Source organism: Poecile atricapillus, chromosome 11, assembly GCF_030490865.1.
Source record: "Poecile atricapillus isolate bPoeAtr1 chromosome 11, bPoeAtr1.hap1, whole genome shotgun sequence".
NCBI lineage: Eukaryota > Metazoa > Chordata > Aves > Passeriformes > Paridae > Poecile > Poecile atricapillus.
The window spans coordinates 3,931,411-3,958,126 of NC_081259.1; the positions used below are offsets into that span (position 1 = coordinate 3,931,411).

Here is a 26,716-nt window from a genome sequence, read left to right on the forward strand (position 1 = left end):
GATCTTTTTGGGTCCTAAGTGAAGTAAAATTAGTCTGACTTTTACCTTTCAAGGAGCATATTTGTCCACTTGATAAAACCCCCATGAAATTTAGTTCTCTCTCCTGGAGGAGACAAGGGGTGGAATAGCAATGGGAGTAAAAAAATCTGAGTTTGGGGGTCTAGACTGAAACAGGGGCCTTGGTTTATTCCTTTTTGACAGAGTTGGACAATGTTTTAGGCTGAGGTTTCGAAGGGTAGAATCTCCTAAAGATGACTGAGTTGTATGGGCAGTGCCTGCTGATATTTATAGCTGGTTTTAGCTGTATCTTTTCACTTCAAAAAATCAGATTCTTAGTGCAAATTGATGACAGATCACCAGAGTGAGAGGAGATGTACTTGCACATCCTCGCTTGAGAATGTGGCCCAGACTGCTCCATGGAAACAAAAGAGAGAAGCAGATGCGCTGCTAGTTTTTGCTTTAAAATCTATTCTGCATGCCTGAAATGGAAATGTGCTCATTTGGTTTCTCATTTATTTGTCTCTAGATAATTTTTCCCTGTGGAATGCAAAGCTTCCATGCCCTTTGCCCTGAAAGCCAGTGCCCTGCAGAAGACAAAGGCCGGTACCTGTCTGTCACCCCCTCGCTGTCACTGCTGCTTCACCATCCACCTCAAGAATGCCTTGACCTTGTTTAGCAGCTTTGGCTGTTTAAGATGCCAGTCCCAATGTCAGGAATCCCTCTGGTGCAGGAGGCCTCCCCTTCTAGATTTATTCTCCTGGTTTATGGTCCCATCCCTGTGGCTGCAGCAGGAGGCCCCATTTGTGACTCGAGTTACTCTTTGTGCACAGAGCTCCTCACAGGACCTGCTGCCAAGGTCCTGGCAGACTGGCTGCCACCATGTGCTCTTTTGTTGCTGCTAGGTAAGATCAAATTCAAATAAAATCCTGTAATTCCAATTTGGTCAAAAGGCTGTCCTTGGAACATCGTAATTTTGATATCTCAAGATGCTGATTGTGCCTCGAACTGAAGTATTCCTCGGAGAACAGCACTGCTTTTATTCTGAAGCAAACGTAGATTATTTTGCATTTGATTAGCAACCTTTATAACATCCTGTTAGCCAGCAATAATTATGGCTTTAGTTGAATGCCAAGAAACAATACTTATGGATAGACTTTGAGGGCTTTTCTTGTGCCTGTATATAGAAAAAGTGTAAAAGGGACATACACAGCAGGGCAAATGTTATTTTGTCACTTATACTGGCAAAAAACTGGGAAACACATTAGTTAACATGAAGAGAAATTCAGACAATTTGGTTTTTGCCCTGCCTGGGGCAGCTGAACAGTGAGTGGTGTGTACATGTGTGTGTAGATTTTGGGATGTTCACAAAAGCCAGCCTTAGCACCACTGACTTCTTGAGGTCATTCCAGATCACCTAAAGTGTAATTTCTGTTCCATATTGTTCCTAAAGGAACCTCACTCTCTCTATCCCCTCAACCTTTTTTTTCTTCACAAGAAATTTAACTCACTTGGGCCTTTTCAATGTATTGCACAGGAAAGACAAGTTCACTGGAAATCTAAAAGTATTTTTTAAAAGAAAACGTTTCTTCTGTGCAAAGCTGTATTGATGGAAAGTTGATCAGAAGTTTCCTCTAATGCCTCATTATTTAATCTGTGACCTTATTTCGTCCTTCAAGTGGCTCTTGTTACCTTAGAGTATAAGCATATTATGTAGCAGAATGTTAATAGCTTTGTTCAGTGAGGAGAAAACATGACTCTGCTGTTAAGTTGCACTGGCTGCACCATGGAAGGAGGGAGCTTTGTAAGCAGCACCTCCTGAATGGTATTTATTAGCATGGCAAATATTTTTCTTTGTGCTAAACTCAAGTCTTACATGCTGCTCTTCTGTAAAGGATTAATTTACTAGTAAATTTGCTTTTGCGAATTACCAAAATTTTGAATAATAATCTTTAATTTCTCTCCTGACATAAGTTCTTTGCTTGACGGTATTTAACTTCTGCCTGGGATTTTATAATGTTACTCTACTTGCCAGTGTTGCAATGCTCTTCACTCCCATTTTGTCACATACAAACATGCTATGAAACCCATTTTCAGAGTATCTTCTCTTCAGTATTCTGAGTATGCAGCTTTGCTGCCAAGCCTCAGGATGGAAGTTGGTTGCCTGCAAAGGGCAGGAAAACAGTGTTTAAAGGATTTTAAACATTTTAATTTTCTTTTCCTTTTGCTGGGGACTCAGATACTGATCACTGCTGAAGGGAGAGTGGTGGGACCATTGATGAATGGTCTGACCTGGTACTACAAATCCCATGCTCCTACTTTTATGTGGAAAGGTATAATTTTCAATATGGTACCTGTATGATTCATAGTTTGTTAACCTTAGTATAAACAGGTCTTGCACTGGTCCTTTTAAGACTCTTACTTGTCTTAGCCATTTACTGTACTATCAGTGCAGTTATTTCACATTTAACTTACCAAGGGAGCTGCCAAGTGAGACCAAACCATCATTAAAAAGGGAGGATTCAGAACTAAGATATCAACTACAGCTGTGTGGTAGAAGATTTGAGCCTCACTTTGGGGCTTACAAGAGTTGCAGGTGTAGCCTGTTGATTGAAGGCTCCTTAAAGAGAAGCTGTTATATTCCTGTGATAGAAGAGTGTCTGGACACCATTTGGGTTGCTAACACATTTCCTGTCGTGTTCTTTTTCTTGGGTTGGTGATGAGCTACCATGCAGTCTGGTTTGTTATATCAGAAGGAGGTTATTGCTTCTTCAGGAACTCCAAGTTGGACTTTGCATTTAGGTAATAAGCATCAGATCTATGTAATTTTTGTTTGCATACAGTTAACAAATACCCTCCAGCATTGAATCACATGGATTCCAAGTTATATTGCATAAAAGATAATGTTACTATTTTGGAAAGTCTTGTGTAGGTAAATATGTTATTTCATTGTTATGAAAGTGTCCAACTGATGTTAATCAAAAAAAGAGAAGGAAAAATTAATGACAAGCAACAGATCAAACAACAGATTGACCCAAAAAGGGGCAGTCTTCCAAGAAATAATGGAAGCTTTGGAATTCTTTTCCTCTTATATTTTTGGATAGTGCTAAACTCAGGCTGTGTTTTGAAGTGTTTTTTTTTGCTCTTTCAGCTTTAAAACAATTTACTTACATCTAGAAAAATTTGAGACTGTGCTTGTTGAATTCAAAGGGGACAAGTGTGATTTGATGCTGTCATGGTTCTGCTTTGTAAAATTGCATGTCAAGAGGTAAATAACATACAGACAGGTTTTTACCAGCCTTACTGTTTTAGACTAGGATTATACAAAAGGCTCTAATGAGATCATTAAGGCCCCAGCCACACCAAGCAGCTCCTGGGGAAACTAAGGTTTTTAAGACCTAGGTTTCTTATTTAATATAGAAAGTAAAAATCTCTTGTGTTTTATTTAATCACAGGTCAACTTTACTTCATTGATACAATAGCAGGAGATCCAGAGGTTCTGCAAGCAGATGCTGAAACATACTATGAAAAACTCTTGAAGAAGTCATTGTCCACTCCTGATGTTTTTTCCATCCCTGGAGGAGGAGAGGTAGTAGGCTGATGTTTCTCATGCTGCAAGTTAGATACTTGCAGATTAGTTTGTTAGTTTTGTTTATGATCTTCTAATAGGGGTAAACTGGTGTGGCTGGATTGTACATCTCTTAAATCAGCAAATCCTGCATGATTTCATATAATTTGCCTGCTATAAATGGGAGATAAGCTTAAACTCCAAGTCTAAAACCCTCTGAGTGTGGGAGAGGATTTGAAGTACTTTGGTGAACTTTGCATCTTGACCTACCTCCTTACAGGACTGAATCAAAACCAAATTTTATAGAGATTTAATACCATGGTGCTACTCTGTATTCTGCCTCTACTGTGCAGTTTACACAGGCACTGTGATACAGTCTGTTGTTTTCCATTCTTTCCAATACCTGTATTGGTAATTCTGAGAGTGGCTTCTCCCAAAGGAATTCTGTTCCTAAGACACCTGGGTGGAATAGAGATGACTGAACAGGCCTATTAATTTTTTTTACTGCACTCAACCTATGAAATCTTTAATTCCGGCATTTTGTACATCATGGAAGATGTGCTGAGGTACCTGTTATTGTACTATCAAAGCAGAAATTGGATTAGTTAAAATGAATGTTTTGAATACAGTAGCTTTTCTGCAATTTAGGAAAATAATATGCAGTAGTTTCCAGAAAAATGCTTTTCCAGGTGGGATCAGCATCGGCTTTGAGCTGGGAATGCAACAGGGTTTAAATACTCTTTTAATGCCCTCTAGTGGAGACTGTAGGGCTAAATAGCAACAGACTGAACATGCAACGATCCCTCAGTTTAGGGCTTCTGTGTCCTTACCTTCCATGTCTGCTTGTACTTTCAGAGGTTCATCTGCTGTTCCTGTAGAAGGGAGGGGAGGTTAAAATCCCACGCAGTGCTCTGTGTATTCCTGCAATAGCCACACACGCTGAGATCAGTAGTTAAAGGTGGACTTCTGGCTTTTGATTCACAACTGTCTTGATTTTGTGGCTTGTCACCAGCCCTTAAATACATCACATGACTGATTTGAGTCTCATAGCAACACATTTCTCTTTGCATTCATTTAATTCAGGTCTAATCTAATCTGCAGTCAGCCAGTCAAGGGCATAAGTAATGGTATTGTTCTTGCTGTATTGTCTTTTTCTTTATAGTCTATAATAAATAGCTCATAGAATGTTGATGTTTTGCAGTTTAAAATAATTTAAAAGTAATAAGGCAAAACTCCCATTCCCGGTGGACATCTCAGCTAACAATCTCTATTATAGACCCACAACCTGAAGGATGAGGGGTTTGATGTTTGAATAATGACTGCATTACCAAGCATTTTTCCCCCTTCTGCATCTGAATTAAAACAGGTTTCAAGTGGCAGGACTGGCAACAGTGCATAATTACTTAGCAGGAGTTAAGTGGCTGTCAGCCCACTTGCTGGGGTCACAGAACTTCTTTTTGGTATGGCTTGGTCAAGCATCCAGGACACAAATAGCAAGGATTACTGTGAGTGAGGATGGGAGCCTGTTGGCAGCGGCCACACACAAAGCTAACAAAGCTATGCTTGGCTCGTGCTGCTCTTGTTAACTGCTGTGAAAGTGCACATTACCTTATCAAACAAAATAACAATCATGGCAGAATTGGAAGTAGTCCTGGCCTTTTCATTATGGAAATGCTCCCAGGTGCCATAGTGACATCGATGCTGTTATGTTTGAAGCATGCAAAGAACAACTGAATCCCCAGATTTAGGCAAGCTCATGAATACAGATTTCAAGCAGTTTTAATTTTTTTTTTTTCCTGGAGTCCAGTGTTTGCCTAGATGCTTCCAGGATTCTGGCACTCATCAACTAGTGAGCACTGGTTTCAGCTTAGAGTTTTTATCCTGAATAATCCATATTCATATTTCTTCCATGTACCAAGAAATATTAAATGTAACACGTGACTGATTTGAGTTTCATAGCAAACTGACAAATGGGTGCAATTAGAGAGAGAGGCACACCCACACATACACAATGGACCAGATTTTGGAAAGTACAGTACATACTGTGCTAAGTCATGCACGCTCTTTGCCTGTACCTAAACTTACATGACAGCATTTGCAATATTCATATGGAAATCGTCATTTCTATGCATATAGAGCTGTTTGAGTGCAGTAATTTTGTGTTTATGTGTCACATCATTTAGAAGTTTAGTCTAAGAGCAAAAGCTTGAGAGCTGCATTTTGATTTTAGCTTTGCCTTCAACTTAACCACCTTGTGCCAATTATCTACCCTTGCTGTGCCTGGAAGATAAACTGCCCAGGCACTGCCCTAATGCTTTGATACTCCCTGTACCCTGAGGCTTAATTCATTGTTTGCAAAACACCACAAGTACTCAGCTGGAGGATGCTGTAAGAAGTGCAAGTTGTATTTGTTTTCATTTGATGTGTCTGGTCTTTCATAACACCATTTGTCTGGTGTGACAATGTTCAAAGCCAGGTTATGTACTAACCAGGGCAAGTCAGCATGAAGGTCTTCACTAACTTCAGTAGCTTGATTTATTTTAAATTAATTTTCCTTATGGATAACATTAGAATATTATGTGTATTTCAGTGCCTTGAAGTTGAGGATTGTGAGGGTGTTGTGCTAAGCTTGTGCCATGTGTGTCAGCAAAGCATGTCAATAAAACATGTCATAAGTGCATCTGATACATGAAGTACTTGTGAGCTTTGCAGTGCAAAGTGCTACAGGGCTTGTTTGTTTTTTTAGGTTAAACTTGAAGATTCCTGTGTGTGTTTTGTCCCTCTCTACCGAAATAATCCTACTTGCAAACTGTTGCTGTTAACTGATCCAAAGGATAAAGAGACAGGTTAGAATTGGTCAAAATATTTTGAAACTCGGGTAGTTGTAATTTCTTTAAGATGGTCTGTTTGTTTGTGTATTAAAATATTCTGGGTTTTGTTTTGAATTTGAAGTGGTTTCAGGTGATCTGTCAAGGATTTGTATCCGTGGACTGCTGATTAGATGGAAGAACTGACAATTGGGGCTTTTAAATTCTATGCATAAATTCTCTGTTGGTACCTGAAAAATCACCTTGGGTAAATCTGTTATTCTTTCTGACTTTATTCAACAGGATAATATTTTTCTAATTCAGAATGATGTGAAATTTAACACATTATGGTTTGGATAGAATCCTGAAAGGCTTAAACAATAAAATACAGGTATGAAATTGTATTGCTTCTTACTGATTATTATTCATATTCTTTTTTTACTTCATGATATTTTTTTCAGTCCTAGGTTTATTTACCTTTTATTTTCTGTACTGGTGTGTGAGGGCTGTCTACTGGTGTGTAGATTAAATGACGAGTGTTGGTATTGTGAAGCAATAGGCTGTAGAATGTTTGGAATATTTGCAATGAGGACATGAACTTTTGCATTGACTTCACTGTGTCACTTAGGAAGTACAGAACACATGAAACCTCTTAAACTTCCAGCTTCTAAATGTGCCAGCTAATGACATCTGTCATTAAAAGTGTACTTTTAAAGAAAGGATAAGCTATAAATTATGCCTGAAAGGCTTCAATAGCCAGTATTCTTAATAATAAAGCAAAGGCAAAGCAGAATTCTCTGTTCAGTTCTAAGTGTGGCAGGTAACGATCTTGCACTCCTAGAACAGGTTCTCTTAGTGTAAGTATTCATTGTTCAGTCCTATTCTGTAACCAGGAGATTTCTTCAGAAGAACAAAAGGTAGATTAGAATCACCTGTGGTTAGAGGTGAACTCTGCAGTTTTCCAGCTCCTTCTACACAGGATTTCAGCTGGACCTTTGCTAATGGGCTGTGATTCACAGGAGAAGGTAGGAGACCTTTCCAAGTTCCAAGTGTAGTCAAAAGACTTTCTGGTCCCTCTGAAGCTATTGATGTAGAATTACTCTTCTGACACTAATTTATATATTCCATTAATGGTTTTCTGAAGAGAGGTATACACTGGTGTGGTAAAGTGGAGAAGCATCTACACCAGAGGCCAGACTTGCTCTTGGTGCAGTTGTGCTCTCCTGACTCATGTTCAAGGGAATGTAGCTGAAAACAGCACTGAGTTAGTTTAGGCTGCACAAGAGGAATTTGGATCTGTAATTACAATGCAGAAATAAAGAATTCTTAAATAGATGCAGGTGAAAGTGCATTTAGCACAGCTCTTCAGTTAAATGATCTCATAGTATTAGGAACAAGAAGTATTAATGAGATACAAGCACACAAGAAAAAATGATTTCTCACAGGAACAGGTCAAACAAGTCCAATTGGAGCCTAAATTACCTGATAGCTATCTTCATTAAATGTTTAAACCTAGCAGAATAAACACCTTATTATATTACAAACAACAGCCTGACTGACTGCTGTGACCCTCCCTTGCAAAATTTCAGCTTAAGTTACCAGTCCAGAGTCAGAGGAACAGAGAGATCTCTAAGCCTGGTTATTTAAATAAGGCCTCCCTCACGTGGTTTTTGATATTTCCTTCCAAAAGTGTGATTTAAAGGATTTTCTGGAAGTTCTTTATTTCTTAATTTTATATACTATAAACATGTGGCTGGTCTTTCTGCATACATCAAATTTGACTGATGTGATCTTATTTTTTTTTTTCTTTAGATGAGTTTTAATAAATTTTCATTAGTTCTTTAAAGCCTTCTGGGATGTATGTACATACCTATACATATGGATATATACATTTGAAGTATTTTGTCCTAAGATTTTTCCCACATCTCAGCACATTTGGAATTGACTCTCAGGGTGGCAGACTGTGCTAATGGGCCAACTCCACCTGGATTTGCTCACCTACATGACCTTTTGTTCTGACCAGTGAACAGATCAAATTAATTCAAAACCAACTCCTTCAGAGAAAGGCAATATATTTTAACTTAGTCTTTGTTATTTTAAGGACATTAAATGATAACATTTAACAGGTTACATAATTTTCTTTTCCTGGCTTGAGATTTGCACTTTTCTTGTGAAACAAGTGTCATCCAGATGGAAGAGGGAAACAATCTTGCTGTAGTTGATCTCTTCCTCCACCTGTCCACTGCATCTGCATTTTAGTTCTCTTCCACACAGCAGGAGCACTCTGAGAAGCAAATTTCCTGGTAGGCCCCACATACTGTGTTTCAGTTTGATGGCATTTAATTCTTGAAAATTGGTTTACACAGGGGTGGATTCTACCACTGAGATTTATTTCTGATCATCTTGATAAGATGGGTTGTCCAGAAGTGATGTGTAGCTTGTGGTTTGAAATGATCTGCATATTTCAAAGAGAAAATGGGTATGGCAGCTTTTCTGTAGGACTTGGTCTTGGTTGGAAGCATTTTTAATTTATTTTTGATGGGCTGAGTGTTGTGTTCTGTTAGTATATCTGTACAGATATTTTTATGAGAATGTAAATTGCATTGTAAAGGCTTACAGAGCATAACATGGGTGATTAACATCTTTATAACACTAAATAAACATACCTTATTGTGGCATTTTCTGTATGCTGCATCTAATAATTCACAATAATTGTGGGATGCCTTGGAACATTTATCACAAGACATTTGCAACAAATCACAGAGTGAAGCTTGAGTTGTAGAAGAAAATGTGACTGGTTGCAGGAAAGATCAATCTGAGATACTTGAATGGCTGCCATTCCAGCAGGAATCTACCTGCCTCCCAAGCTTTAATGTATTTGTTTTGATAAAATTCCTAGAAAAGAGTGAGAAATGCTCTTATTCCATTATAAAGACGGGGAACTGTGGGACCCAGCTAGCTCAGGATATGTTGATGCTGCAGAATGCAGTTCAAAGTAGGATACTGGAGCTTGTTCCAGTATCAGAGTATTTCCACAGTGGAAGTCTTGCAAAAGCGACCTCTTTAAGTATGTCAACAATCTGAAATAGTAACAGAATTAAGGTAAAGATGATTTTGCAGAAAGTACCACTACTTTATCTCAGATATTTATTAAACAAACTCTAATTACATCTCTCATATGTGTCGTCATATTTAATTTGTAACTGAGGGATGTGTTTCAGCAATTCAGATAAGTCAGGGGAAAAAGATGGGCCAAGCTGGATGATGCTTTATTTTTTCTTCTTTGCTCTGTGTGTAGAATCCTGATGTGCACATTTTATTTAAATAGTTGCATACCAGTGTGGGAGCATTTGGCCAGCATAGCCTAGCAAGTAAAAATATAATCCAGGCCTGAATTGGGAAGAGATCCATGTTTGCCCAGCAAAAGTAGACATTTCATAATCACAATTGCATTATGCTAATTCAGCTCAGTCCTGGATTGCAAACACTCTGTGCTGTGGAATCCTGTGCTCTGCTGCCTGTCAGCTTCTTGGAACTCTGTGTTTGTCTGAGTGCAGGTGATGAAAGTACTCAGGTTTATCAAGCTGGTGCTTACAGGGAAAGCCACCCACCTGAGCATGTGTAAACCCCATTAATTGTGACCTGAAATGCGTTTCACCTGGTCTTGCAACTGCAAGATCCAGCACATCAGGCCCTGCAGTGGCAAGGTCACTGTACTCACACACATCATGATTCACAGGGTTCAGGTGATGTGTGTTGGCAATAACTCCATCTCTCATGATCAGGTGAACTTAACTGAATGTTTTGGAAAGAACAAGAAGACTGGGAAGAGAGAGAGAGAGGGAACATGTGGTCTCACAAATCATGTTTGCATTTGAAACAGTGTTCCTCAAAATTGATTATAAAATGGAAATGAGAGTATGGGGAAGCATGGATGGATTTAACTGTGGACCAGATGTTGACTTGAAAAATGATAACAAAAAGCAAAGTACATATGTTTGTGTGAAATTTGGAGAAATGTTTTTTCCTTCAAGGAAGGCATCCATATAGATAAGGTTGCTCAAGTAATGTGATGTGACAGTTGCTATGTCAACTAGTGTTCCCTTCCACACATTTAAATTATTGAATAGCACAGTAAATGTTCTATAAAAGCAACTCCTTCCAACATGGTCATACATCTTCCTGTTTTCCTCAAAGCTTTGAAAAAACTTTTCTGACCTTTACTATGTGTCTTGTATGTCTGAACTGTGTGCCAAACCTCTTTGCAGCTCTTATTAAAGTCAGCATTTGGCCTATTATGTCCCCTTTGTGCGACTCAGCTCCCTTTGTAGCTGCATGTTTCATGGATGTGTAATGGAGCAGTGGCTGCTGCATTTGAAAGCAGAGGGAAGGGTTTGAGGGAACAGATTGAATCCATCACAGAAACTGAGTATGAAAATCCCATGCAAGTAAGTGCATAATATTTAATGAATTGAGTCTGGTGCTATAAACAGGCATCTGCCCTTGCGTGCAATACTTCTTCCTTGTTAACCCAGCACACAAAGTGTAATGCTTTCTGGCACATGCTTTAATAATTCATTGGAAATATAAGTTAGCTAAGCTGAATCCCCAGCCTTAAAGCCAGCAGGAGTGATAGAGTCTGAAGCAAAAAGGGAAATTAACCTGTGTGCATCAGTGACATTTGTATAACCTGAGGCTAAAACAGGTAAATGATGAATCCTGTCCTTAAAGTAATTTAATTTCCTTGTGTGTGAATTTGTCTCTAACTCACAGATGGTTTTGAACTTTCTATTTGTCTGTAGCTGGCTAGGTTAGAGCCAGTTGTTCGAGCACTCTTTTAGGACTCAGGACATGTGAACTCTGTGCTGTTCTTTGCAACATTCTCCCTATATTATATTCTGTCTTTCTATATAAAAATGGACATGGTAGGTGCCCTATTTAGAGATATTAAAGATACTGGTGCTCTTGAGCAATCCTGAAATTGTGGCCATGTACTTTAGGTGAATGTCACCAGTGTACAGATACTAAAAGTGCTTTTTGCTGAAATATTTGCTGTTTGATGTGTTTGTGGTCATAAATGATCAGATTCTGTGTTTATTCCAAAACCTCATCTAAACACTTAAAATTTATTCTCTCTCCTTTGAAATGACCCCATGTCAAAACTTTTCTTTCTGAACAAGGCTTGGAAGTAATTTCAGTGTCACTGTTGCTTCTTCAAGTCTTTTCCTTGTAAATCTATTGGCAGGCAATGAATTCTGTAGATGAACATGTAGGAGTAGGGTTTGAATACTTGTTCCTGCAAATGTGAAAAATTGAGGAAGGATGGGAAGAAGTGGGGTGCAAGTTTTGCATCACACCTACATGAGGACTTGACTTACGTGGGTTGCTGATACACTTTTGCTTCAGGGCAAAGTGTACCTTATTATGTGTGTCTATGTCTGTCTTTTGTTGATAGAAACCTTTCTGTGTGCATTTGAACCTCTGAGAATATCTGGCCATGCATAGATTTAGGAGTTTGTACTCAAAAGGTACCCATAGATAGAAATTTAATCATAGAGAGAGCTGAAAAGCTGTTTGATAAAGCAGATACGAGATTTTTTGTGTTTGACTTGCATGAGTGCAAATATGTGCACTCAAATATATGCAAATATGTGTGTGTGGGCTGGAGAAAGTTTGAAAGAAACTTGAAAACTAACCTTTATCCAGGTAGCTCCTCTGTCCCAAATGCCACTCAGACCTAATGTGCTACAGAACTTACTGTTAAGCAGGAAGTGCTTTATTCATATGGAGCACAGGCTGTCACACTAAAGTCACATCAGCTCCTGAGAAAAATTACTTTCCCTTGATGCCTCGTGCAGTACTGAAAATTGGATATCAAGGGACGCGGAGGTAAAATTGAAATACACTTGTTGTTCTGGTGTCACAGCAGAACAGACTGGAGTCAGCTGGAGGGAGAAGTAGATCTGAGGTTGCCTGTGGAAAAATTCAGAATGCACTTTGTGGGTAACGTGTTCCCATGTTTTTTGTTTTTTTGTAGTTTTGGCAATTTATTTGAGCCAGCGTTGGTGGCCTGTGGAAGATGTTGTGAAGACGGCTGATCCTGCTAGAGATGGGCTTGTTTTGGTGAGGATGCTATTTCGATCAGTTGCCTTTAGCCTGAAGCTTCACAGCCAGAACAGTCATATGGAATTGTCTGTGGTCTCCTACAGCTCCTGCTCTGAACCTGTGGGATCTGGGCTCTGTGGCTCACCAAGTGCTTCATGTCTCCTGGACAAAGTGACATGCACATTAGCCCTCTCTAAACAATTCTGTGCATGCAGTTTATGATTCATCTGTGGGATTTATTTTCTTTTGGTTTTTAGTTTACCCTCACTGCCTACTAAAGGAATAATCATAAACTGAATTACTACATTAGCAATAATTTCTCACATTAACTGTCTGGTGGGAGGTGTTACTACCCTTTGGAACAATGACTTATCTAGCTAGTTAGGATTTTTTTTTTTTTCCTTGGATAATGTTTATATTGTGTTCATTTGTTTTCAACTAAAATATGAGATGCCTGCTGATTATGAGCTTTGTGTTGCCATGAGGTTATTAAGTCAGTTTTGTTTCCTACTCAACCCTCAGTATCTTTGGTCCTTAATGATTCTATTCCTTTATCATCTTTTCCTGTCACACGTAGAGTTTAATTATTTGCAGAATTAAGTAGGCTTTTTATGGGTAACTGAACTGGAGGGATTTTGAGATAACAAACAATCCTTGCAAAATAGAACTTGGAGCAGGAACACAGGCCTTGAAGCTTTCAAGCATCTCTGTATCAACAGAGAATGAAAATAATGTCTGAAAATAGAAATCTTACCCTCTTTAGCTCATTGTGAAAAGGTAAATTGCTGTTATTTGTGGAAACTCTCTTTTTCAGCATTTGTGTGAAGCTTGTTGGCACCAGTTTTTACCTTGATGGTCAATATAATCTTGTTCTTTTATATTCCTTCATCTCCCTCTCCTGTCAGTTGTCTCCTATATAGTATAATTGTTTATGTAACACCTAGATTATAGCTGCTTAGGACAGACTATTCTCTGTTTTGTATAGTGTCTATCCAGTAAGGTCTTGGCCCACTAAATTCTTCAGTGCTGTGGCAACACAGGTAATGGGGAGAGGTGAGCAGGCCCACAGAGTGAATCCAATCTTTCTTTCACTTTTGAGTAGGATTAGATTGCCTTGATCCTGGTTCCAAATCTGTGACTAGTTCATTGTGACTGCAGTCAAGATACTTCTGCTGCTTTAGAATTCCTCTCTCTGACAACAAGAGATATGTCAAGCTTTATAAATAGTTACTAAATTATTCTATGCCCACTGGATAGAGGGCGAAACACTAGGAAAAACTGTTTTTGTTATTCTAGCTGAACCAACTCAGGAGGCATTTTCCCCAAATTAAGTGTACATGTTTCCTGACCTCTTCCTTCCCAGCCTCTTTTGATTTTGAAACCTTTCATGAGATGCAAAATACTATTCTCTGCCTCATTTTTCTTTGGTCTGTTTTTGTTTGTTCTCTAAGGTCCAGACATTTGGAGAAAGGATTGTCCTCTTTGTTCTGAACTGCATTATTTTTGGAATGCTGGAAGGGAGTTCAGCTAATGATGCATTCTTTCTACCTCACTCTGCCACTGAGCGTGCCAAGATACTCTGGAGAAGTGGCGAGGCTGCTGCCTTTTACTCGGTCAAGATGAAAGGTAAGGTCATTTTAGAGACACAATTCCACTGTTCCTAATAGCTAGAAATGTAATTGTTTTGTTTATCTATCAGTATAAATAATCCTGGCTCTCATTTACATTTTTATATGAAATCTCCCTCAGAATTAATCTAGGGAACAAACCTTCCTGGAATTTGGAAGCCATCCATGTTACTTTTATTTAAACATGATAGTTCCAAACCCTATTCTGATCTGAGGTACTGGCTTACTTCGATAAAATGTGTTTTAATGCAGCCAAGTAGGAGGTCGTACATCTAGGAACAAAGAATGTAGGGCCTATGCACAGGATAGGAGGACTGCATCCTGGAAAGAATGATACCTGAAAAAGGAGTGCAGTTCCCAGTGGAAAAATGTATTGGGAGTTGGTGGTGGCAAGAAGAGGATCCTTGAGGAAGGTGTGTGCACTAGATCAGTCCTGGAATGCTTTGTGCATTTGTACTCCCAGTTTAAAGGATGATGATGATGAATTGATTTCATCATTAATTGATTAAGTGGCATAGAAAAGAAACAAAATGTGTTTTAATTCTTTAGGGATACTTGATTAGCTTTAGTAAAGATCTTTTATTAAACACAAAGTCTGTATTAATGCAAATAATTGCTGTTAACTAGTCTGGAGTAGAAGAGGCTTAATTGGAATAATTCCAGGTATGCAGTTGAGCCTGTGCCCCCATGCAGGAGCTGGTTCCCAGTCTGTGTTTAAGATTCATGGGAATCACCTTCACAGAGAAGGTGGGATCTTTGGAAGTAAAATACTGTCCAAGTCAGGACTCAGTAGCCATCCATCCAAAATGGGAGAAAAAGAAGCAGCTGGAGAGATGGGTTGTTTTGGATTCAAGAGGACACTCTGAAGGTGCCTTCTCTGCTGCAGTCCCAAAGGCCAGCAACAGTAAGATGTTCTCCTCCTTGGGATGGAAAAATCCTGATACACACAGAGGTGTAGCTTGTACAGACCATCAGTGAGGAATCAGGACTCAGCCTATGATCAAGGAGCCTTATCTGTATCTCTGATTAGGTTGATAAACTGGTTTGTAATGGCAAACACAAGTACATTTTCCTTTAAGTCCATAAATATTCCTGAGCAAAGCCTTTGGAAAGAAACACTTGTAGGGGCTGTAATGATTCATGCTTCAGTAAAATAAATGTGCACAGTAGTCTGTTATGGGTGGAGTATTAGCCAAGTTGAAACTGTTTCTGAGTAAGTTGAGAGTCACAGTTTGGTTTTAAACCAGGTCCACATAAAATACAAATCCTTCAAGTCCAGCTTTGTCAGCATCTGCCTTTTCTTGCCAGTTTTTTTTCTCTGGGCAGCTATATTTGTTAGTTTTTGGCCTGTGTCACAAATTACTGCAGTCTTTTGCCAAAGCCTTTTCGGGAAGCTTGAAACTGATTGTTTTTGCTGCTTTTCTGCTATTTGATGTACGCATTTAGAAAATAATTCCTCTTTCTGAAGTTCTGTGATTTCAATTTCATACCAGCCATGCTGTGGCTGATTCTATTCTCTCTACTTTTTAGAAGAGCCCTGGATTTATTAGGCCCAAAGCAGACTAAGATAAATATCTTCGTTTAGAAGCTGTATTTCACATGGTTGTTTTACATATTTTCATTATTTATTTTTATGTAAGTTCTTTTTCCTTTTGCTGTCCTGGTCAGAACATTTAGTAGAGGAAGCTTTAACTACAGGAGTTTATATTGTGTTGGACCTCTGTTACAGCTTCTGGTCCTAGGAAAAAAAATTTCCTTTGTGCCCACCATTTGGTTCTGATTCCCTTTATTTCCATGCTCTGCAATTACCTGACCATTCTTTCCAGTTTGATTTTCTTCACTGGGTAATTGAGATTCTCATATTGATGTTGTATTCAACTGTACTTCTCATCTGTGAATTTTCCATTATCTACAGCATGACAAAAAACATGCTTCAGTGGAGGCAGATAGGCCAGAAAAGGTCTGTGTAGCATGGCTCTTTCAAACATAAGTCTTCTGGGTGAATCACAGAAGTGGTGACCAAGGAACAGAGAGTCTGTTCTATCTTTGCAAATTTAAGTGTCGTTATGAAAACTAAATTTTCAATGGACTTCAGTGCTTCCAATTAACTGTCTTGGCAATATTGTAATTCATTTCCATTTTCCAGTTCCTAGGTGGCTTTCACAAAGTGAACTCGGTAATTTTGGTCCAGTTCCATGCTTCCATCCATCTCTTATGACCATCCTTAACTGGATCTCTTTTAATAGTCCAGCTAAGGAGACACAGATGGTCTCGAGCACCCGCCTTGCTCAGAGATGCAGTAACTACTGCAAGTCAAGGTTTTGAGACAATTTGGCCACTTCTGGCACTGGCCACCCTGCACCTGCTGTGCAGATAAACAGAAATCTCATTCTTCAATGAGAAGAGCTATCACTTTTCGTGAGCATTAGACACCTTTATTAAAGCAAAATTTATTCATGACTACACAGATCATCAACTTGGCCTCTCTGGAATGTGCCTATTCCTGTCCAATGACAGGCATGCTGCATTTACCACTGGGTATACTAAAGATTGATGAGATGTACTAAGCCACTAATGAGGCTGATAAGACACTTTGTCACGTGCCAAGATAAATGTCTCCAATTTTATCTATGTCAGCAGCTTCCATATCAGACAGCTGAGCAGTTAGACCTCACTAAATGGAGCTACTTAAAGGTACGATAGGAAATGATGGTTCCCTCTTCCTGTACCTTTCTCTTCAGGCAGCAACCTGAAAATGAAATATTTTGCAGAAAGCCTTCATACAAATACTTGGGGTTTTGGATCTGTTTTATATTGTTTAAAGTATTTATTTTGTGCTCTGTGTGAAAAGCTCAGAAAGAATGTGTTCTGTGTAGTGATGTAGGATTAATTACCACGGTTACTGATAGTTGTTTCTTGTGCAGTGAGAGCAATTCCCTGAAAGTTTTTCCTTTCTTATTTACTGAGGACTAGTAATTACTGAAAATGGACTTTACTACCTTCACATAAATGCTGGGAGAATGTAGAAGATTCATGATGCAAATAAATCAATAAGAAGTTTGAAGATGCAATGAGCCAAGAGTGTCTTGGTGCTTTTGAGAACAAACCAGAACAAAATCCCTTTTTTATAGACTTTATTTTCCCCCCCTACTGTTATGTATTACTGTCTCTGTAGCACATATGAGCTGCCCAGCTGCAGACCAAGCTGTCTGTGGTATGAAAAACAAAAGAGTCAGATTGTCAAAGCTTGTCCCTTCCCTCCTGACAAATCTTAGTAGTAGAAGTGTGGAGTGATGTGAATCAAACCAGCCTTAACCCAACTCTGGGAAGGCTGTGAAACATACAGGTGTATCAGGAGTAAATGCATTGTTGGCTTCTTATTCATTCTTTAGAAATGCTCCACAAGTCACAGTTTGGGAGCACCTGACCGCAAAAACTCTTCAGCAGACATGGAGTAAGCAAAAAAGCAACCCTGGCCTAATCTCTGCTTTTTTCCTACACCGGAGCCTTAGAGATGGTCTTTGGAAGTGGCTTCTTGAGCTCAAATTAGTTTCACACTTTTTTCTTCATGCAAGCCTTTGGAAATATCTTTTGATACTGTGGCCCAGGTGCTAGTCTGTAGAAACAGATCCTTAAAAAGGTAACAGGATTTTAGTTTTTTATCAATTACATACATTTCTTTTAGAAAAAAAAATAAATTTGGCATTGAAGTTAACCTGACAGACAATTAGCTGAAATCTTGTTGAATAATTGCTTTTGTCTCCCTCTGTTTGCTAGCAATAATATTTTTAATGTGCATTTCTGAGGCAGATTGAAGGTTCTGGCTGTAATGAAAATGAAATTACTACATACCAGTCCAGACATGAATTCATTTAATTTTATTGAAGCCAGAACCTTTGTTCTCCTTCTCACATACAAACTCACACAATGGGTTGACCTTGGGTTCTGCTCTACAGAAATATTCCCCACCCTTTACACAAGCGCTCAGGCTGCTCCAGGCCTGTCCAAACATGTGTGTGCCAAGCCAACTTGTTCAGCAGGGAAATAGTCAGTGTGCACAACCTTGTTTTGTTTGGGTCTGTTGGATGTGGGGACCAGATTGTGTTTTTTTTTTCTGGTTTGTGGCTCTTTGGGAATGCTAATGGCTGTCTGCTTTCCTGCCCTTGTAATATCTGTTTGCCATTTTGCTGGCTCCTAAGTTGGTCATTTGGCACTCATGACCTAACCAAGCAGATCAAAGGCTTTCCAAGAGCAGACTGCATGAATGCTTCCCTCTCCATCACCAATGCCCTTATTTTCCCTGTCTCCTCCCTCACCTCAAAACTTTGTCTGTGTGTTCCAACAGTGAAACAAACCTCTCAACCAAATGTGTGAGAGCCCAGTGGCCACCTCAGGCCACCATTAGCTTACGGTAACCTTGTGCTATTTGATGGGAAACAGGGACAAAGTGGCCTTTGTTCCAAAGGTTGGTTTGTTTGTTTATTTTATTTTGAATGCCTGTGGGCTGTGACTCTCCTAATGTGTTTCCCAGGGACAAGGTGAAGAATGGCTTCATGGTTTCTTTATTTACGGTGCCTTTAGACATGACAAGTTTTTGTCATCTTCTCAACACAAAATTAGGAGCTCAGGCATAAATCACTCAGCTCCTGGGATTGCTGCACAGCATCCTCATCAGAATATATCAGAGACAGACTATATGAGATAACAATAAACTTAAAAGAACACTTTCAACATGAAGGAATTCTTAAAGACTTCATGAGGAAAAGTTTGTCCCTTAGAATGGATGGTGCAATTCTGCTGGAATTTGACATCTCTCTTGGGTTGGCAGCTAACAATGGGACCAGGGATATACTCAATTTTTTGGCTCATAACAAAAAGAGTAACTACCCATCATGTGTTACAAGTATTGAAAGGTTATAAACACCACCACAACCCACCCTTTTCCAACAATGTTTGAAGTTCTATTTTTATGGTGTTTTGCACTGAATGGAAGTGCAGCAATTGGACCCTAGGTTGGTTAGGGTGAACATCAAAATTTTGGATGCGGAATGTCTGTTCTTAATCAATTCTCTCTTAATTCCAGTTTGAGTTTACCATTTGTGATTGCAAAATAAATCCCTTGGTTCTGTGTTTTGGGTTTTTTTGGACAATTTTCACTGAGAACTACTTTTAATAGTTTGGAGGCTTATGCTTGAATCTGTATTTTGTCCACATGTAGAGCGTTATGTCAAGACCCCGTGATTTCAGTTAACTGAGTTAATGTGTTTGTTAGCAAGGACTGTCCTTGAGTGAAACCCTGGGTTTAACACTGATAGTGATAGTTCAAGTAATGGAATAGAACACCTACATATGTAATAAATCATCACTCAGTAGAAATGGAGTAACTTAAAAGGAGCTCTTACAGTGCTTTCTTAAAGTGCACCACTCAGTTGTTTATTTAAAGGAGTATACGGACCTTACATTCAGAATATTTATATCTATTTGGTTTTAGACCATTTATATCTTTTCAATGAGCTTTCCTATATACATTGCCTGTGCACCAAGATAGCGTGATTATGAAGAATCAGAGTCTGGAAAAGACTCTGGTGAGACCTGTCAGCCACATCTTAGGCAGGTCCTCTCCATTTCATGGCACAAGTAATCCTCCAGGAAAGTGTTTTACTGCTTATGCAAATGCACTTCAGCTGGGAGCATCCTCACAGCCTGTGGGAAGGTACAGGGCAGTGTGTGTGGCTGAAATCACACAGCAGTTAGTGTAGCAATACTGATTTTGTTTGCAAATGAATGTGTTTTTCCCTGTCTGTTTTCAGGGAGCTTGTGTGATGGTACAACCAGCCAGTGTTACCTGCTGCCAGTTTTGGATACTATATTCGTCCGGAGAAAGCACAGAAGAGGTGGCCTAGGAATGAAAATGTTGCATGATTTCTGTCAGTCTTTCCTGGCTGAGGATGCCTTGGGGATCAGCTGCCCTATTTCTGCTGCCATGTATCAAGGTAAATCCTTTGATGTGGACACGTTAGGTAAGGGTCATGTATAATGTATAATTTTCAATATGGTCTTGGTAAGATTGTCTTCACTGTGTAAGAGTTCAGTGCCCTTGTCTGAACTTAACCGTTGTTAGCCTGCAACTGGTTCCTTTTCCAGAGCCATCTGGAATTTCCTGTGGAAAGGTAGGCCAATATTTATGTAAGACAACAAAAAGCACAAAACTCACAGTGCCTGTTTGACATTTTGTGTTCCTAGAACTGTTCTCTTGTAGAACTATGTCATTGCCCTAGACAGGGACTTACACATTTTATTTGACACCACAGGGAAAAGACTTGTAAGATCTTGTCAAGCCCACACTATGCACATAATGCTCTTGTAGATCTTGCATTTTTAAGAAATTACATTTAATAAGCCAAATACCCAGGCTCTACTCAGTCATCCAGTTACATCAGTACTTGTTTTGTATCAACTGTCTTTGAACATTTGACACTTTTAAAAGATCACAAAGTAGTCATATATATTCTCTGTCTTCAGGTCAAAACTCTGGTTTTGCTAGTAAAATTCACAGAAAAAAATCTGTGCTCATGTTATTTATGCAACTGTCCTCTTTAGAAAAGTAATTTTTTCTGGGATTGCTCTCTGTGTAATGAAGTCTTCACAATCATTTTTTTTGAGATGTGTTGATTTACTTACAGCTTTCCAGTTATTTCCTAATAAATGTCAACAAAATTTTGGCCACATCTATTCTTTCTCTTGGTTATGACGTGCCCTTGAATGTGTTCAGAAGCATCTGAGCAGGTACTGCTACCTCTAAATTCAGGAGGGAATAATACTGACAGTATTCCTTCTCCCAATAATATTCATTTTTCCTTTGGCAGACCTCAGGGCTTTAGAAACTCTGGATGAGAAAGCTGCATTTCTTATGTGTTAACACTAGCAATATATTGGAAGACTGTGCTTTTGTCTCAATTAAATTTAGAGCTAATATTGAATAAATTTGACTTGCATCATGTTTTAATTAGGTTTTCTTTTATAAAAATACCAATACTGTAAGTTAAATTTTGAGCGTATTGAAGTCACTGTCTGCTTTTAATTTCATTGGAACCACATTTTCATACTTTGACAAATGAATGCAACCTTTAAATCTCTGTACTGAAATCTCTGAGGCTGTGGACAGTTTATTTAACATGGACGTGGTATTTAAGCTGCTGTAGATGCCCAAAAGGGAGGAAAAAGCTTTGTAGCACATATCTGGGTTCTAGTATGTGTTAGTTTTAGGAGCTTTTATTGGAATGATTAATTTAGTCTGGATATCCTTGTATAAAATTAATGTCTGTGATCTGCTCATTACTGTAAGGCAAATGTTTACATACCAGAATTAGGGTTTTTGTTTTGACATCCCATTGTTAAACTCAACTGAATGTTGAAGATAAATTACCCATTCTGTAGAACGATGAACTACAGTGGACAGAGTATGACAGCGATTTTGTTGTTTACAGATCGCTATCTTAGTGCAGTTGATGCAAGTGATAGGATGCCAGTTAAGGGAAGTTTAAAAATCTCCTTTATGTTTAAATGTTTTGAACTGTTTGTTCTACAGCATGTGCCTCCTCCTGACTCTGCACACATCATAAGGATAGCACTAAAAAGAACATACTTCAGTTTGATAACATAAGCAGACCTAAATTCGATAGTTTATCCAAATTTTTGGATGGTCAGTGTGTACTGACAGTGATAGGAATCTGTAGCAATAAGGTTTTTAAAGGTGATTGTTCATCTGTCACAGGTATCCTGTAATTTTTCTGTTGTTTCTTCCCATTTCTGTTTTTTCCACATCCAAAGAAATAAATGAACCTAGCAATGGGGCATAGGGTAACAGTAGTGAAAAGGAGGGTGGTTTTGGCCCAAAACAAAACTGAGGCAGAGTTTTTCTTTATAAACAGAGATTAAAGTAGCATTCTGAATGGTTAAAGCTGGAAGATAGAGGAACACCTTTCCTTTCAGAGTATTGAGGGTAAGAAACCCTACACTGCTCTAAGTCTGAAACTACTGAGTGTCTGGACATTGTTCTGTGCTGCCTTGCCAGAAGAAGGTGCTCAGCAAATCATTTCAAGTCCTTTATTTCTGCACTCACAAGGAAATAAACTAGACTGAAGCAGACAGGATTCACTCGTGACTGTTTAGGCCATTCCACATAGGCTTTTACTAAAAGTCCCAGCTAAAACAAAGAGGAGGAAGATGAGAAGGGAGAAGACAGCTTTCCAAAGGAAGTAATGAAAGTAGGTCTGAGAGAATTTCTTTGCATAGAACACGCTCCCTCTTCTGATGTACTTTTCACTCACTCATGCTTTTACCCCTTGGTTTCTCCTTTCAGTATGCCAGAAATTCCTACAAGCTCATCCTGAGGAGCAGAAGCGACTGTGGGAAGTGGAAGCACCAGGAGATTGGAGCCAACGAGTGAATATCTGGTTAAAAATTCAGATGGAGTCATCCCCTTCAGGAAGTGAGTTAAAACAAACAGTGTGAACTTGTCTGTGTTATAGTTCTATAAAGGTAAGAAATGTAATCAAAGGTTAGGTAGTGATCATGGAGAGGTGATGTCTCTGTTGTTTGCACATGGAGAAACTACTGAGTGTGCAATCCAGTGCCCTCATCTTTTCACAGTAAACAGGACAATTCTTAGAAATTATGAGGTAATGAAATGGAACTGCAGAGCATCTGAGAGATCCGGAACAAAGCACAGCCTTTCCATAAAGTGGCTGTAACTCCTGTTGCAGTGCACTTAGAGCAGGGTAGAAGTTAGCCCAAAAAATCCCTGTTGCACAACATATTGTCTGGGTTATAGACAGGGGTTTGTTTCTCTGAAATTGTTACAAAGAAGAAATTTGTATGGCCAGTGGGCAGTGTGTTTAATTACCTTCAATTGCTGCCAATACCATTCTTGGATGGTAACACAAAGGTTTTCATTATGGGTTTTGGAAGATTCTAAATACTCTCCTACAGGGTAAGTCCTTTTTGCTGGGAGCATTTTCTGCCTGCTTCACAAAAGATAGCGACAGAGTAGGGAAGCCTTTTGACAGTTCATATGGGGATCTCATTGCTGTAATCTGCTCAGCTGGTTGGAGGACCCAGACAGGCCCCTCTGCTGCATGCACACAAGCTGTGATAAGCACTGGGTTCCAAATGAAGGGCACACATTGTCTCTGGACGTGCAGCAAGGAGTGCTCCAGAGCAAATTGCTCCCATGCCTTCCCACATCCATCCTGCTCTGTTTTGGCTCGGGAACCTTGTGTTGAGACACCACGTTTCATCTTGTCTGCAGCACCCACAGGAGAGTTCAGTCAGACTTTAGCCCTAGGCTGAGTTCCTCTGAAACCATTTTATCTGTGTTCCTCATGCTTTAAACCAGCAAAACCTGGTGTTGCTCTTTCCTTTAATCTTGCTAAGTGAAGTTTATTAATGGCAACTGAACAGAACTATGATCAGATCAAAACTCAGCAGATCCTGGGGGAGAGGATGCTTTCTTTTTTCTTTCTTCTTTTTGCCATCTTCTAGAAAAGCAAACAGATGAATGACCCAAAGAATGTGGAAATATCATTCCACCAGAATTGCTGTCAGTAAAAAATACACATGAGGCTGGGGAACTGCCTTGACTGCAGTCTTCCACTACCTAAAAAGGGACAGTAAGAAAGATGGGGATAAAGATTTTAGCTGGACCTGTTGCAACAGGGCAAAGGATAATGATTTTAAACTAAAAGAAGATAGATTTAGGCTAGATATAAGGAAAAAAAATTTTAGTATGAGGATGTTGAGGGCCTAGTACCAGCTGCCCAGAGAAGCTGTGGCAGCCCCATGCCTGGAAGTGTCCAAGGTCAGATGGGACAGGGCTTGGAGCAGCTTGGTCCTGTAGGAGGTGTTGCTGCTTGTTGCTGGGGGTTGGATTAGATGACCTTTAAAGGTCTCTTCCAATCCAAACTATTCTATGATTCCATGATTCTATCTTTAGGGGATCTCTGGGGAACAAGCTCTTCATTCCTACTTTCTCTGTTATGCAGAAAGCAAAAAACAATGTAATTCAATATTGTCAGCTCCAATCAGGATCTATGGCAACAACTGTGAAAATAGACAAGTCTTATTCTGCTCTGATTTCTTAGATTCCTGTTGACATTTGCAATGCTGTGCAATGCTGTGTTTTGGAACAAAATTACTGAGAAGAAAAATTGAATATTTTGTTCATATTATGGGTTTTTTTTCCCACACCAGTACTCAGGATTGAATACCATTAATGTTCTTGTAGGGGTTCTACAGTCATACATATTCCAAAACAGGTTTCTGTAATCCTGAGGTCAGAATTTTCAATTTTGCAAGGTGGTGTGGCTGCATCTAGTGGCAGTTCATCTGAACTGCAGCCCTCTGCTTGCTGCAGCTGATATTTCAATCTGGATGTCCACACATACACAGGCATGTATACACACATATATTCCTGTCTGCACATACACATATATTTATAAAAATCAAGCTTTTTAGCATGGTGTCACACATAGCTGCAGTCATTCATTATGAATTAGTTCTTACTGTTTGAAAAATGTAGGAGATTTAGTTTCATCAAATAGTCTCAGCAACAGGAACGTGGTGACATTTCTCTTCTGGGGCTGGTTGGAGGAACAGAAATCATTTCACATGGTTTGGTCGTGGTTGCTAAATCTACCAGGCAGTGAACAGAGCTGTTTTGAAGTAGTTTAGTAATATACATAAAGCATGAAAATGTGAAGCTAATGCAAAACCAAGAAGGCTGAGAAGAATTAAAATACATTTTAAGTGATTGCATATAATTCTTTATCAGAATTGGTCAGAGTACCTGTATTTTCTGAAAAGGAGAAAGGAATATGGGTTTTCCAGGTCTAAGAGGTGAACAGATTATCTATTTAGAAGAGCTTTCAAGACCCACAGACATTTTGTTTCTAGTATAGTTGTTCACCATAGGTTTTTGTGGTAGTGTCATGGGGCACCCTGGTTTGGTTAATTAACAAAAGCAAGGCAAGAAGGATTGAAGGTAAGAGTCAGGTGGCTTTTTCTGGTGCTTTTTTTTTTTAAATGGAAATAGCCATGGAAGTATGATAATCTTTTTTCCTTTTTAATCTCTTTCTGGGGCAAGATATTCCCCCAGTTTCTCCAGAGGCTGAAGTGGGCTCTTGTATGGAGAAGACTCCAACCAGTACACTCAGACAATCTGTTCTGGAGCAGATGAATAAGGTACAGTAACTAATATGCCATCTTAGGACCTTGTTTTCCATTGGTGGCCTTTTCCCTTTTCAGTGGAAAGGTTTAAATATGAAAGATATCCACAGGTGTGTTTTACTACTGACTCCTGTATCTTATGTAGGTAGTCACAGCTATATTATATATAAATATACATGCACACATATAAATGCTATTTATAGCTAATTTATTTAGCTGTAATAGTTTGAGAGGATAAAGAGTGCAGAATAGTTTTCACCGAAAGCTTTAGTTTCATCCTTGTTGAGCTAAGGGAGCTGTAACCAAGCAGGTGTACAGTGAATTCCAAGATTTGCATATGGAATAGCTTTCTGAACTCAACTTGTGGTCTATTCTGTGCAGGAGCTTGAGTGTGACTTTAGAATGAATAAGCCAAACTCTTTATGGTCCCAATTATTTTATCTCACTGCTGAGCTGCAGATCTGGCTGTGTTTAGCTTTTTGTAGCACCAAGGCCTAAAACAGGCAGTGGGGTTCGAATGAAGACTAAGCCATGTGTCTGAGAAAACAAATCACAGGGATGAAGCTTTTTCAAGTAAAAAAGGAGAGACGAGTGGAAGCAAAACAGAGAGCTGCAGGGGTTGTTTCCCCAGCACATTTTGGTTGCCACACAATTAAATCAGTTTGTTTCCTTGAGCCCTGAGTATCCCAGGGGAGCTGTGATGGCTCTAGCCCCTGTGGTGCACGCTCTTGTTGTGTGCTGTGGCCACAGCTTCAGAGCCCACCCAGCCAGATCAAGGCTCCCTGCGCTCCCAGTTTTCCTTACGCTGACACTTCTGGGAAGGCTGGCAGAGCAGCAGGAATGAAGCTGTTCTATACAGAAAATGCAGCTCAGTTTCTTGCCTTGCAAGTTTATGGCGGCTGTGGCTGACAGGGGTGTTTGATAGCAGGATCAAGTCACTGTTTATTTTGTTTGTGTATAATTTGCTGTTCCTTCTGTCTTGGCTCTAATTTCAGAGTGTTGACTGCTTTCCTGGGGTTGAGCAAGTGACAGGAGATGCCACGGAGAAAAAAGATGACACAACAGCAGCAGGGACTTTAAACTCACAAGGTCCTGAAGAGGAGGACTTGGAACAAGGTGCAGGCGATGCTCAGCAGCATAAAGGACTCAGGAAAAGAGTAGGTCCTGGGAAATTAGTTGGAGGCAAGGCTGCCAAGCAATTTAAAACTACACCATAATTTCTATTTCAGAAATCAGCAAAATTCAGTGTGATCCTAAAAATTGTAATTGTTCTTAATTTGTAACAGTGGAGAAATTTCTTGAGGTATGATGAAATTTTTTTTGCAGCACACATTCTTCATTTTATGTTTTGTTTTTAAATAAAGCTTTTGTTTACTAAGTGTCCT

General features: G+C 39.3%; 1 protein-coding gene across 3 annotated transcripts in view; it reads left to right on the top strand.

Moving 5' to 3' along the window:
* LOC131583041 (protein FAM169B-like) overlaps nt 1-26,695 on the top strand; it is a 40,735-nt gene extending 14,040 nt beyond the window's left edge. The window contains exons 1-9 of one of the 3 annotated variants that reach the window (XM_058846800.1): nt 910-2,799; nt 3,453-3,586; nt 6,312-6,411; nt 12,410-12,495; nt 13,929-14,103; nt 19,916-20,098; nt 22,468-22,596; nt 25,249-25,346; nt 26,327-26,695. In XM_058846800.1, coding sequence (XP_058702783.1) covers nt 2,727-2,799; nt 3,453-3,586; nt 6,312-6,411; nt 12,410-12,495; nt 13,929-14,103; nt 19,916-20,098; nt 22,468-22,596; nt 25,249-25,346; nt 26,327-26,548 — 1,200 coding nt within the window. In that variant the 5' untranslated portion in view covers nt 910-2,726 and the 3' untranslated portion in view covers nt 26,549-26,695. Of the gene's footprint in view, nt 1-909; nt 2,800-3,452; nt 3,587-6,311; nt 6,412-12,409; nt 12,496-13,928; nt 14,104-19,915; nt 20,099-22,467; nt 22,597-25,248; nt 25,347-26,326 lie in introns of those variants that run through there. The other 2 variants (XM_058846801.1, XM_058846802.1) reach the window with 2 other exon arrangements.
* Nucleotides 26,696-26,716: the final 21 nt, after the last annotated feature.